Raw genomic sequence first — 13,647 nt, 5'->3', positions numbered from 1 at the left:
AATGATTTGGTCCATTACCGCCACCAGTTGGCGTGGAGTGTGGATCAGAACCTATAGTATTTACAATGAATACATTTATAAAAGTAAAAAAATAAAGATAAAAACGTATATCTTGCACAACCAAAGAATTTCTGTACAGAGCATCAGAAAGTGTCTTAGGGACGCTCATCTACACGCTCATCATCCTCAGTTGTGAGGCTGGTTGGTTGTACTGCCAAATTAACGGGGAAAAAAGCCTTGGAGGCAGCTTGTGACAGTGAAATGAACATTCAGTTCACAGGCAACAGCTCTGGTGAACATTCCTGCAGTCAGCATGACAACGACGCGCTCCCTTAAAACTTGTGACATCTGTGTCATTGGGTTGTGTGATCAAACTGCACATTTTAGAGCGGCCTTTTATTGTGACCATCCAGACGTATATTTGTGTAATAATGATGCTGTGTAATCCACATGTTGATATATTACACCTGTGTTTACTAACACAGATTTTTACAAATTTGTGACCACAAATTGAGAGAAATATACCTATTGAGTGCATAAAAAATCTTAGATCTTTAACGTAAACCTGTGAAAAATGGCAGCAAAAACAATACTGTTGTGTTATAATTTTTGTACAGTGTACTTTATAAGAACCTCAGTTTATTAGATGCATATTTGCCAAATCAATTAAGCTGAATCTTTTTTATTTTTGAACTTATTTTTATTCTTCACACATAAACATATAACTGCCATACATACATACATACATACATACATACATACATCAAATACCTCACCTTTTTGTATCCGTCTTTTTTCTTTTTTCTAATATATTTATCTTCAACACCTCATCGACCTAAAATGTAATTAAAGATAGTTAAAGTTTTTTGTTTTTTTTTTTTTAATTTGTACTCACTTATTTTATGTTCTATTTATTTGTTTGTTTAACAGGATATCTATACTCTAATAAGTACAAGCAACAACTGAAAGCTATTTAAGTAAATTAACACTGGCTGTGTACTATATTTTACTGTCTTAGTGATAGCCACAGTCTCGCACTGACTACTACACAATCTAACAAAATATGAACGTGCGAAGTGACAAAGAAAAGCTTCCTACATCTACAATCCTTCCCATGTGTAAAAGTTTAACAACACCAATATTTATGAATCGAGTCAAAATTGTGTTTAAGTTTAAGTCTTTATTTGTCATATAAACAACAGTTACAGAAGAGCAGTCTTTGGCAATGAAATTCTTGTTCTCAGGCTCCCTCCAACAATGCTACCAGGTAACTAGGTATGTATAAAAAGAAAAAATAACAATAAGCAAGTAAAAATGAGAATCCTAAATATGAGACATATCGTCATAAAATTCAAACGATTATATAAATATAATAATAAAATACCACAATACTCCAAGATAATTGTTTTAAAAATGTTTTTTTTACTGGATATATCTGTCTTCTTGGCCATGTGCGTGCGTACGCGCGTATAACATGGTGTATCCGTGCACGCTCATAAACGCGTGCGTGTGTTTTCTTCAAGTTTGAGTAGGTAAGGGAACGTGTAAAAAGTATCACTGCTACGTACATCCAGATAACCCTTCTTTTAAAAAACTTAAAATGAAATACCACGTAATCCGTGCAGATCTTAAACGTTTAACCACGATGCAATAAATAGGTGGATTATATTATATTTATTGACTTCACGAGTTTTAATTAACACGCTCTTGTTTTTTAAGACGCTTTTGAGGCGGTGTGAGAACTTGCAGACCCTCCCTGCGACGATTGAACCGTCCCGTCATACCTAGCGTGGCCAACGGCTCTCTCCACCGAATGCTGCTCTCTCATTGAATTACCGCACTCAGCCTGTTCAGCTCGATTTAGTCATATAATTTGGAGCAAACCAGGTCGGACCGGCTCATTAAATACCTGCTATCTGACACACACTTCCCCGGCCTTCTGTTTGTCTGACTGCGGCGATTGGGCGTGCTTTCCTGGGCTCGCTGGCTGGGTTTGGTCGGGGAGGCAGGGGGAAGTACGGAGCTGGTCCCGAGTGATGATGGAGCTAGAGTCGGCCAGTACCAGAGGCGAACTGGGAGCTGTGGGTGACTCGCTGCAGCCACAGACTCCCAGCAGGCACGAAAAGAGTCTTGGGCTGCTCACGACTAAGTTTGTGACTTTACTACAAGAGGCGAAAGACGGAGTACTGGATCTGAAAGCGGTGAGCATGCAGCCTGGAGTCTTTGTTGTTAGCTAGCACATGTCATTCTGAGCCTGCCCGCTGTCGTTAGGTTACATGCACTTTCGCTAGCCTGCTTGTTAGCCTAGCCTAGCTGTGTGACAGGCTAATTTGAATGAGTGCTACTCTTTGCTTATAGCTTTGTAGTTTCTATTCACCTCGGTTACTTTCAAACCTCCGCTTAAACGTCGCGTCTTGGTGTTTTGGCGTTTCTCAGAGGGGAGCAAAGTGAGGTTACAAACAGAACTTTGAGGACACTGGTTAACTTTTACAGACTCTGCCCCCTGCAGATTCAAAGTTTAAAAAGTGGGTCAGCTTTTGTCGTTCCCTTATGAGCTAACGCTGCTGCATCTTCACACATGAACAATTTTTTTCTGATTGATAACGTCTTTGTCACTTAACGACATACGTGCACTCAGTTTCCAATACGCACTCAGAAGCATATACTTTTAACGTCAAGGCTAACTAGTAATGTTAGCTGTGCTCTCCAACACAGCCTAGGCCACCATCCCCTTAATGAGCTGCTCAGATGTCACATTAACACTCCACAAAACTATCGTCCTACTTCCTAAGCAGCCTGTTACTGTCAGAGCCACTGAAGTCACTTTCAGAAGTAAACTTTTAATAAGATGAATTGACATTTGGATTAACAAGCCTGGAATTCAGATACCATAAAATGGGGGTAACCTCCAAACCCAGACCTCTCAAAGCATGTTTTCATATTGGAATATAAATAGAGAAAAAATGCCAGCCATGTTTTTTTTTAGTCAACCACAACCAGTGAGCCAGATGGCAGCTTGAGCAGCCAAGCATTACTTTGTATAACAGAAAAGCTTATTTGTCACATTGACCTCAATGACCTGCCAGACAGAGTGCCTTCATAGCCACTGTCATTCACGTTGGCATCGTTTGTCTTTCTCTGTTTCTCTTCCATTCTCACCAATCCTTAAAAACACACTGCATTTTTCAATAATGACTCCATCTGACTTTAAAGAGTTGCATGAATCCTAGACAGAGAAAGAATAACTTAGCGCTTGTGCTCTATCATCAGATGTGAGCTCATTTGTTTGGTGATCGGTGTGATTCATCTGTTATGACACATCTTTTAGACTCTGTAAAGTTTGTTTTATAAAGAGCTGTTGTTTAAATGTGTATTGTCCTTATCGAAGACCGAAACTCTGCTTTGACTATCCATCTTGACACTGCTGGAAAGAGAAAAACACAACTAATGACATCCGGTGTGTTTCCCACAGCCGTATTGAACTGGGAATCCTTACATTTGTTTTGCATGAGCCATTTATGACATTATTTTATGTGAACTGTGAAATGAAAGGCCTTATGATTTATTAGCTGTCATTTAGTGGGTCTGTGACTGCATTGCATCCACAGGGCCTGGTGACAAAGCCTTTACTTATCAGCACCAGACATATGGTTATCATTAGTTTGTTATACACTAAGAGGTCGGGCTGGGAAGGAAGTCAAAATGACAATGTTGTACCCTACGACGGGTGGTTGCAGGGAACTCAACCTGTTGGCACAGATACAGCCATCTGCCTTTGTCTGTGTTGTTAGCTATGAGCCTTTTAAAGGACGTGGCAGTGATCTTTTGTATTTTTTATTATGTTTGTTTTTTGTCATTCAGGCTGCAGACACTTTGGCAGTGCGGCAGAAACGACGTATCTACGATATCACTAATGTGTTGGAGGGAATTGGACTGATAGAGAAGAAGTCCAAGAACAGCATCCAATGGAAGTAAGTATACTGTTAATTTTTTATTCCCCAGAGGTGGAAAAACTCTCCCTTCATTTAAAAAAAAAAAAAAAAAACCCAACTAAATAAGTGCCAATTTTGCTGCCTAAATGAATCACTCTATCTACATTTTGCTTCATCATAAGGCAAATGTTTGTCATTTTAAAAATTCTCCACAATTTGCACGTCATTAACTAATTAAATTAATATTTTGGAGTTTGTCCTGACCTGGCATGGCCTTCATCACCGAAATGAGAGGGCTGAACCATCTGAAACCATGTGTCTTTCAAGCACTCGCACCAATCCTCCCCATCACTTCCACTTTGTCATATAGCTCTTGCTTATCGTAGCCACAGAGAAATGGCTGAGAAACTGAATCATCTGAGGATCACAGCACTACTTGGAGATGTCACCTTATCCTTGTATGCACTTATTCTTGGTTTGTGTGTAAATGTATGTGTCAAACATGCTTATGAATCAATGACTAAATATCTCAGTCATAACAATAGAGAAATTACTGTTGAGTAGGAGAGTTTGAAGCCATGTGAAAGTAATTAGAATATCAGTTTGCGTGACATGTTCTCATTTTGGTGATAGAACTGACCACAGACAATGCATGTTGTGTTTGTCATCTTCCTGTACTTATTTGACAATCAAAAAGTTCTTGTCACTGTATAATCATTTAGTAACGACACTATAACAAAATGGCCTCAACAATAAAAGAACACTCGACTACAGCACGTGTGCAGCTGCATCGCCTTGGAGAACTTAATATATGAGATTTGGAAGAATGTCTGTCTGTCTGTCTGTCTGTCTATCTATCTATCTATCTATCTATCTATATCAATGGTATTCAGCATCACTTCGAGAAAATACTGTTGTGGAACTTGTTGAACCTCTTCATTTATAAACGCAGCAATAAAGAAAACATCATTTCAAGTGGTGTTGTAATCACATCACATCTGTCATGAACAGTGTTCCCTGTCAACGCAGCTGTACTCCTGATATATCAGTTTTGTCCAAGCTCTAATGGAAACCAGGCTGATCAGTAGCCAAGAAAAAGTGAATGAGAATGAATCTCTGGAGCTCTATTAATAATAAAGCACGGTGTTAATGAAAAACAGCATGAATGCTCTTTGTCTGCAGACTGCACATAACCATATTTTGTATTTGTCTTTGTATTACAGGGGTGTAGGTCCAGGATGTAACACCAGAGAGATAGCAGATAAGCTAATTGATCTGAAGGCTGAGCTCGATGATCTGGCTCTCAGGGAAAACGAGCTGGACCAGCAGAGGGTCTGGGTCCAACAGAGCATCAAGAATGTCACAGACGACTCTAACAACAGCCCATATCCTTCATTGCACAGTGTGTTTATGTGTGTGTTATAGCTGGGAATAGTTTCTTTCAGAGATGCATCCCATGGTCAGTGCTGATTTAATGTGGCAGTTTCATCAGCCATGAATTCATTCTGTTACATTTCAAACTACTAGCTCCTCCTTAAAAGACTTGTTCGTCAAGAAAACCCTTGTGACATCACTAGGGTGATTTTGTCAGACATGATCATGCTTCTCCAGAGCCCTAGAAGACTTTCATGTGCTGTTTTCATAAGTTGAGTAGTACTCCTCATGACTCGTAAACTTGTCTTGACGAGGAAAATTGTTGAGTTTTCCCTTTTATGTCCAATGATTTGAGTAGAGCTGTGGCAGCTATATCAAATTAATATGTAGGCTCATACATGTTGCCCAGACTTCACTATTCCTGTACAGGACAGACTGCCTGAGCAACAAGGACAACAGTGTCAAACTGTTTTGCAAACATGCCGTGATTAATTACTTAGATAAACTCATCGTTATATGCTTTATGAAAAGCACTCATTTTCAGTATTTAGATATGTGCATATGACATTCAGTGGCAGAGAGCAGCAGTATACACAGTGACACAGCAGTGAGACATAACCAGTCTCAACACCATTTAGTTTCAGAATTGGAATTCTTGAATCTGGCATTTTTTGAGCTTGACGAATCCCAGAGACAGGATAGCTCTGCCTCTGCTGTTACAACTTGACTATCTCTTCTTTTAATGTGTCTCTTTTGATTCCCCTTTTATTAAATTATGCAATGTGATGTTAGTGGAGTACCCTATTAATTAATCTCAGTATTCAGTAAGCCAACATATCCTCGGTGGTTAACCAACCATCCTGAATATTATAGGGCTTTTGCTAAAGACTCCACAGTCAGTCAGTCATGTGTAATACCAGTGTATAAAGTTGCATTATTGAAATGTTTGTCATTGAAGTTGGACCCTTAACACATTCATACTATGGCATATGTTAAACATGAAGACCTCTGTGGAGCTTTCAAAGGTAATTGTTTCAGATGCTCAGTTGTTAGACATTTTCTTTTCCTGTAACACTCACATTGACCGTCTCAGGCTGCATTCACACTAATACGTTTTTGTTTTAAAATGTGTAACTATTGCTATGTTTAAGCCTAGTATCCACACTACTCTGGAAGTATTTGATGCTATGATGTGCAGTCGTGTGTGCCAGTAGGTGTGCTCGCGATTAATGGTGCTGCTTGCAGTTGTGCAGATGGGTATATGGGTGGGAACTGGATACTGTCGAAAGCGCTACTGTGCAGATTGTGGCTTCCTTTATCTAATTAAGCAACCAACCGCAAAGTACTCAATCTGCTTCCTGTTTACATTGGTAAGCACGTGCCCAGTGTACGTGAATGTTTATGTGATACGTGTTTTCAGGCACAGAGATTAATTCTGAGACAGTGCTAAAAGGCTTATGTATATGTAGATCGTTTCAGTTCTTAACCGCTGTTGAAAGAAAAACCTGTTGGCATGGATGTGGCCTCAAACACAGTGTTTTGCCTGTCCTTCTTCCGTAGGTGACACACTCCTAGCAATCCGTGCCCCCATTGGCACACAGCTAGAGGTCCCCATACCAGAAGCTGTAAGTCATGTTTGTGGTTTGTTCATTTTTTTTATGCTCATGAGGTACAGTTTTCGTTTTGTCTCGCGTCTCAGACCAGGTTAATGTGTTTTTCTCAAGGTCCTTAATGGACAGAGGAAATACCAGATCCGTCTGAAGAGTTCATCTGGTCCTATTGAGGTTTTGCTGGTCAATAAGGACCCGTCCAGTGCCTCTCCTGTTGTTTTGCCCGTCCCTCCTCCAGATGACATCCTTCAAAACCTCCCTGCACCAGCACCTACCTCTCAGCTGCCCACTGCTGCCTCCCAGGTCCACACAGACATCAGCTTTCTCTATGCAATCGACTGTTCATGTATTTGATCTGTTTACCGTAAGAGAGTGGAGGTTCAGACATCTGTCTTTATTGAAACAGCTATGAGGAGTAGAAAAAGACATTGATGCCAAGACGTCAATATTTCTCAGTTTTCTTCATTGAGATGGCAGTTATATTTTAAATAGCGTTAATTAATGCTTAATCACCATGGAAAAATGATTCAAACACTGAGATCTGCTTTTATACACCTTACAAATTTTATTTTTCTCTCTTTTATCTTTCCACCCTCCAGGTCTCTAAAGCAGCTCCAGCAACGCCTACAAAACCTGCTCCTGCCATAACGTCAGTGACAGCAGCCAGCCAGACGGCCTCAGTGACAGGTACCAACAATTGCACCCACAAGACTGCAAAAGGCAGTTCTTAATGTTATAAAAACGTCTACATTTTACCTTTTATTGTTATATTTTACACAGTTGTGCTGTATGGTAACGCCATGGACCAACATTATTTTTATCACACTTTTTCAGTTTCAGAAGTGACGAGCACCACGCCACTCACCCCAACAACAGATACGCCTGCTACAGTTACTCAGCAACTACAGTCCTCTGCCTCGTTGGATGGATCTGCGTCCTCCTCTGTCTCTGCAGTATTTGAACCAATTAAATCAGATCCCTCTGAATGTGAGTTTTGCACGTTATGATGACTAATATTTAACTTCTGTGTTCAGTCTGACATATTGGTTATAAACCTTTTTTTTTTTTTTTTTTTTTTTTTTTTTTAAACACTTATTTTTATGCAAGGCTATGCGACATACAACAAGGACATTTTCAGTATTTTTATATTTAAAGATATCTTATCCAGGTGAGGTTGGGACTTTATAAAAACATAGTCACCAGGTGCCAGACAGTGAGCAGCATGGATCCAAGAGGAAACAACAAAATCACAGACACAGTGCCAGAAAAATGCAAATATATAGAACAACAGTGAATCTGTGGTTGGCTTTCACTTCCAGTGGCGATGTTACGAACTGTAACCGATAAATCCTGCACAGTATACCTTTAACTGTGAAGTAGTGACTGAGTGTATAGCTGAACTGTTTGCTGTGGTTTTCTTCTAGTGCTGGACTTTCCCAAAGAGCTCTCTGAAATGTTTGATCCAACAAAAGGTATAACTCCTCTAATTTATTACTTTTATAACATGTTTAGTTTTGTCCATTGATTTTGCAGTAGTTTCCTGTGTACCCCTTTCTCAGTGTCCTGCCGACTGATGGTTCTTTATTCTTTCTCTGACAGAGATCATGAGTGGAGACCTTTTGGAGGACTTGATGTCATCAGAAGGTGGGTTTGTTTGGACAGAGAAGAAAATGACAATTACAGAAAACAAAAAAATGTGAATTGATCATGTATGAAATGTATAACAGAAATTATTGCCCCTTTTTGCATCCTGCAAGTCTAATCAATTTCTCTGTCTGTTTCAACCCCAGTGTTTTCGCCTCTGCTCCGTCTGTCCCCTCCACCCAGCGACCACGACTACATATACAACCTGGACGAGACAGAAGGCCTTTGCGACCTCTTTGACGTCCCCATTCTCAATCTCTGACCTCAGAGATTCTTTTCAGAGCGGGATACAGTTTCCCAAACATGCTAATCTACCTTCATTTTCTCCAAGTTGTCCCCCTCACTGACAGTGAAGGTGAGAAGAGGTGCAGGAAAGCCGATATGATCCGATGAGCGTTCAAGGACACCTCTGCACTGACACGGTGAGCTCAAGCTGAGCTCAGTCAGACAGTAGCTCGACGTGCGGCCTCGTGAAGAAACCCAGGCGAGAACAAAACCTTTTACTTACTGCTTTTCCAAGGAAACCAACAAATAATTATTTTTTTAGATTGTCACGTAAACACGTAAAGCGTTGTTTGTGTGTCGGCTTACCCGTGTGCTTGTGAGCGAATGTGAGTAGACACACTTTACACAAGTGTGCCTGTGCGTCTGCGTGTGCGCTTGAGTTTTGTATTGAACGCTCTCTTAACTTGAGTCAGATGTCTCCAGGAGATAAAAGAGAAACCCATTTCCTATCAGGTAAAGAGTCATGGCAGACTAAACAGAGCATAGCCTTTGTCACCCGGCAACTGCTCACGCATGGCTTGAATGCGTCCAAACACAGCTGGTTAAATATTATGCACTGTCCTCAATGTACATAGAGAATATATATTTTGTATTACCAGCACACAAGACTATTGTGAAATATGAACTACATTTTTAACGCAGGCAGGGCGACAGTTTTGCAAGCAAGCAAAGGTTCCAGACTCAAATGATCACGCTATATGTATGATGTGCTTTGTTTTGAATCATGGGAATTTATCTCAATTAAACCTCCCAGTGTTGGAAGTGTTTTTGTGAACCAGTTAGGGAAAGAGGATCTTGATGTTGAGTTAGTGAAGCCAATAAACTTTGTGACGTAAAGAGCCAAGGACCAAAACAATGCAGGGTTAGGTGGGTGGGTCGGGGTTGTTTTAGAATTCTGCCTTTTTACATAAACACTTTTTAGGTCAACAAAGAGCTTTGAAAGTAAAATGTCTCCTCTAACTGGTTAAGATTGGCACTTCTATACCGACAGGTTTGATGAGGAAAAAAAATAGGCTTGCTTTCAGTTTCATTTTGCCTCTGGACTTTTGAACTTTGCAGATTTTTATTGGCTCTGATTAATATACAACTTTATTGGAGTACGTCAGAGAAATAGCTTTTTCCCCCCTTTCCAAAATAAGTTCTGTGGCGATTGTATTTCACGTATTATGTATGTATATGAATACCATTGTACTCAGTTCATTTGTATGTAAAAGGACATGTATGTATTTTTACTGATGCAGTGAATATAGTCACCACGTCATGGAAAACACTCCTGTTTTTGCTTGTATCTGTATATTTGGCACAGATCCCTATTAAGTTGTTTTATTCCGATGTTCTTCCTGTTTCTTGTAAATGAAATACTGCCTATCACTCTGAATTTAATATCGCAACTCTAATCATTTTCTCTGTGCAGGGGACAGTCGAGCAGCAGCTCAGGATGAGTTGTTTACTCGTCAGATTGTTAAAGTACTATATCGACATTATTCATATTTCTATTGCTTCTTCTTTTTGTGTGATAATGTCCTGTTTTGCCCTGGATGACGTGTATGTATGTACAGTATGTACTGTTTATATCCCTCTCTACCGCTTGTATAGAATAGCATTTATTTTTTATACCTGATAGATATATTATTACTGCTACTAATTTGGGGCTACACTTCATCATGTTTTTGGAATTCATCCACAGAAACCTTCCGCTTTACTGATGCATCCTGTCTCATTGTTGCACTTTACATCACTGTGGACAGATCGGTCGCTACTCATCCTCTGCTGATCAGTAGCCAGTCATAGTGTTTGGACAGTGTTGTGAGTTTGCCTAATTCTTTATTAGAGCAGCCAGGGAGTTCAGCAGTACTGGGTTGAATGAATTGTGTCTGTGTGTGATGGCGTGTGAGACTCAAACCCACAGACTGTTTTTAAGAGCATCACCATTGCTAAGCTGTAGTTGCATCAAATGAAACAAAATAAAAACTTTGGTATTCTTTGTGTATTGCGTGGTGTCCAATTTAAGTAATATGTTTCATTGCTGGTGTGTGTCAGGCAGGGTTTCGTATCATTGTATCCCGTTGCAGTAAATTCAGTTTAGAATTGTGAAATGGCGTTCAGATGCGTTAATGTGAGCCAGGGCTATTAATTATTTTAAAGGAAATGTTATCACTTGGTGAAGTCATTACTGGCTTACGTGTACATAAAAGAAAAGGTGCAGATATAACAATGTGACAACAGTTTAACTTGTGTAGCTTGCTTTGTGGTGCTGATAATTAAAACTGTTAAAGGTGAAGATAAGATTCTGAGCTTAGGGTGTACTATCCCTTAAACTCCACTGGTCAACATATAGCCAAGTCATCTGTTAAATTACACACAACAAACAGTGGATGTCTATATAACTCATGACAAAATCTGAGTTATATTATACGTTTTAAAGTTTCAGGTCTATTCTGAGTGTTCTGATAGTGTCGGTGTAGATGGAAGGGACACACACATGTACCCCTCAATATTTAGAACGTGCATTTGACCCCACCAGCAATAAAAATGTGAAAGGAGCAGATGACTTTGACATAATTTAAGATGTTTACCCCCTAAATTGGAATCTTAAGTATTGCCAATATTGGCAGAGGATCCCCAGACCCCCTGTTTTATATGTGTTCCCCCCCTAATGAAACCTGCACCCTTGCCTGATGGCCTCTGGGTTAAAGGTGCTGACCATGTGCACTAATTGCTAATTCCAACTTCCCCTGTTTGATTCCAATGTTGCATTCCCTATCTCTTCCTCCCTTCATTTCCTGTAGCTCTGCAATCTCATACTTCTATGACTACAAATCTACAGAGCAATGCAGCAATGTCTTTTGTACTCAGTGCAGTAATGTTGTCAGTGGTTGGTGCAATAAGCCACCAGGACACCCAGCTGACCATGTAGTTACAACAGGCCCGCACTGAAGTACCAGTGAAAAGTGTGTACAATATGAAAAAAACTCCTGGAGACTGAAGGGACAGCAGGGGGCGGCTGTAACCAGCCGTACCCGACCCGGAACTTTGATTTACTTCATCTATTACTTCTTGGAAATTTGAAGAAAAACTGGTCTAGCTCAGCGTAAGCAGCAAAAGCATTTCCACAACTGATATAATTTGTCTTTCAAAGTAAAAGCGCTGTATCATTCGAGGAATAAAATAATTTATTGGCTGCCTTAAAAGTAACATTCTGAAGGGGTTGGAGGTCAAATCTTACATGGGCGCATATAAGTGGAATAAATACAATAAATTAAATAAATAGCGACATTGAATATATCCTTAAAAAAAGATTTTTTTTTTATTTTAACACTTGCCAGTACGGGTTTTATTTTGAAAGTCATAACCGGAAAACGGTTAGCTAAATATAGCTAGCTTGCGTCAAACCCTCAACTGAACGACTCCAGCCAACCCGGAACTTTTAAGTCAACTAATCATTCCTGAAAACTTATTGCAAGGAGTTTCCCCCTGTTTTTCCGAGTAGTTCAAATGTTACTTTAAGCAAAGTCACTGCTACGGACTGAGTTAGCTCCTTCTGAGGGGAAAGAGACAGCTGCAAATGTTTCTCGCTCCGACTGCGGCGGTTGCTGTGGGACAGTAGCACTCGACTTGTCTTTTCAAACCAGGTAGGAACCAGGCAGAGAAAAAGCTGTGCAGCTGATTCTCACATTTCGCAACTTTGTCCTTTATCTTTTCACAAAGTTCTGGCAAATAGTCGTATCTGTTATGAGGTAGGACCAGTTTTACCTTTGCTTGCATTCATGCGTTTACCTCTAACTAAGTTACAGTTAGCTTCAACTTAGTTTGGTGGTTCACTTACACAGCAGCACATGACACTGTTAAAATCAGTGTTCAGATGCACTTAAGTGTGTAAGTTGTGTAAATCAACTGTATCATTGTAATAAATAGGTTAACATTTCATACTATATAAAAATGTGTATGTTATATGAACATTTTGATGATGATGAAGATAATCCCAGTAGTAGTGTTAGTCTTTGTCTATTGTTATTTCTGCATTTGAGATAAACTAAGTTTTGTGTGTGTGTGTGTGTGTGTGTGTGTGAGTGTGAGAGAGGTACCCTGTCAGGTTAGGAATGTCAGGCAGCTGAGAGCTTCCCCCTTTCTCACACTCTGTCACACACACGCACGCACACACGCACGCACGCACACACACACACACACACACACACACACACACACACACACACACACAGAGTCTTTCACAGACCAGTCTGGTCTGTCAGTCCAGGGGGTCTGAGACACACCAGTGAGTCAGCCGGCTAACAAAAGGTCTGGGCGTGCTGGTGGTTTTAAGCTTAATGAATCAAAGTGCTCATAGAGGAGTACGGGCACTGACAGCTGCTGGACACGGTGGACATTTTAATCATCACACTTATGTAAAGTCTAGGTTTTTAAACCAGTCTTGTTGTTTTGCCATGGAGGGGAAACAATCTATTTTATTTTCTCACTTGTTTACAGTAGCCTAGAGTGTGACACCTATGCACTGATGCCTACATGTGGTTTCTTTGTACAGTAGCTATCATAATTTCCCATCACTGAAATGACATTACTACACTAACAACTGGTCATGACTGTGTTATTATCAGTCTCTTAACAAGAGGCTTCTGTGTGTCTTGGTAATAATTTATATTATATTCTCTTAGAATAAATAAAATACATGTGTTACATATTAAAGGGATATTTTGAAGTAGGGTTGTATGGGGTATTTATTCATAGACAGCATATTACATACAGTAGTAGTAGCAGGCTGAAGTCCGACATTGAAGTTAAGCAAT

General features: G+C 39.9%; 2 protein-coding genes across 2 annotated transcripts in view; both read left to right on the top strand.

Moving 5' to 3' along the window:
- The first annotated feature begins 1,790 nt into the window (after positions 1-1,790).
- On the top strand, positions 1,791-10,384 carry e2f4 (E2F transcription factor 4). The gene is made up of 11 exons (XM_049573104.1): positions 1,791-2,201; positions 3,862-3,971; positions 5,156-5,317; positions 6,288-6,331; positions 6,867-6,931; positions 7,031-7,219; positions 7,516-7,603; positions 7,751-7,903; positions 8,341-8,388; positions 8,516-8,560; positions 8,707-10,384. Exons 1-11 carry the CDS (start codon positions 2,037-2,039, stop codon positions 8,820-8,822), a joined length of 1,185 nt encoding a protein of 394 aa, XP_049429061.1. The 5' UTR covers positions 1,791-2,036; the 3' UTR covers positions 8,823-10,384.
- Positions 10,385-12,228: 1,844 nt separating this feature from the next.
- Positions 12,229-13,647, top strand: part of elmo3 (engulfment and cell motility 3) — a 29,546-nt gene continuing 28,127 nt past the window's right edge. Inside the window, exon 1 of the mRNA XM_049573094.1 lies at positions 12,229-12,477. The gene's annotated coding sequence lies outside the window, so the exon portion shown is untranslated. The remainder of the gene's footprint in view (positions 12,478-13,647) is intronic.

The sequence above is a fragment of the Epinephelus fuscoguttatus genome, linkage group LG4 (assembly GCF_011397635.1).
Source record: "Epinephelus fuscoguttatus linkage group LG4, E.fuscoguttatus.final_Chr_v1".
Lineage (NCBI taxonomy): Eukaryota > Metazoa > Chordata > Actinopteri > Perciformes > Serranidae > Epinephelus > Epinephelus fuscoguttatus.
Note: the sequence above shows the minus strand (reverse complement) of the source record. Positions and strands in the feature narration are given on the sequence as shown.

Coding starts and splice junctions, on each gene's coding strand:
- e2f4 (XM_049573104.1), top strand. CDS start 2,037: ATGATGGAGCTAGAGTCGGCCAGTACCAGAGGCGAACTGGGAGCTGTG. Junction 3,972..5,155: donor AAGAACAGCATCCAATGGAA/GTAAGTATACTG, acceptor TTTGTATTACAG/GGGTGTAGGTCCAGGATGTA. Junction 7,604..7,750: donor CCAGACGGCCTCAGTGACAG/GTACCAACAATT, acceptor ACACTTTTTCAG/TTTCAGAAGTGACGAGCACC.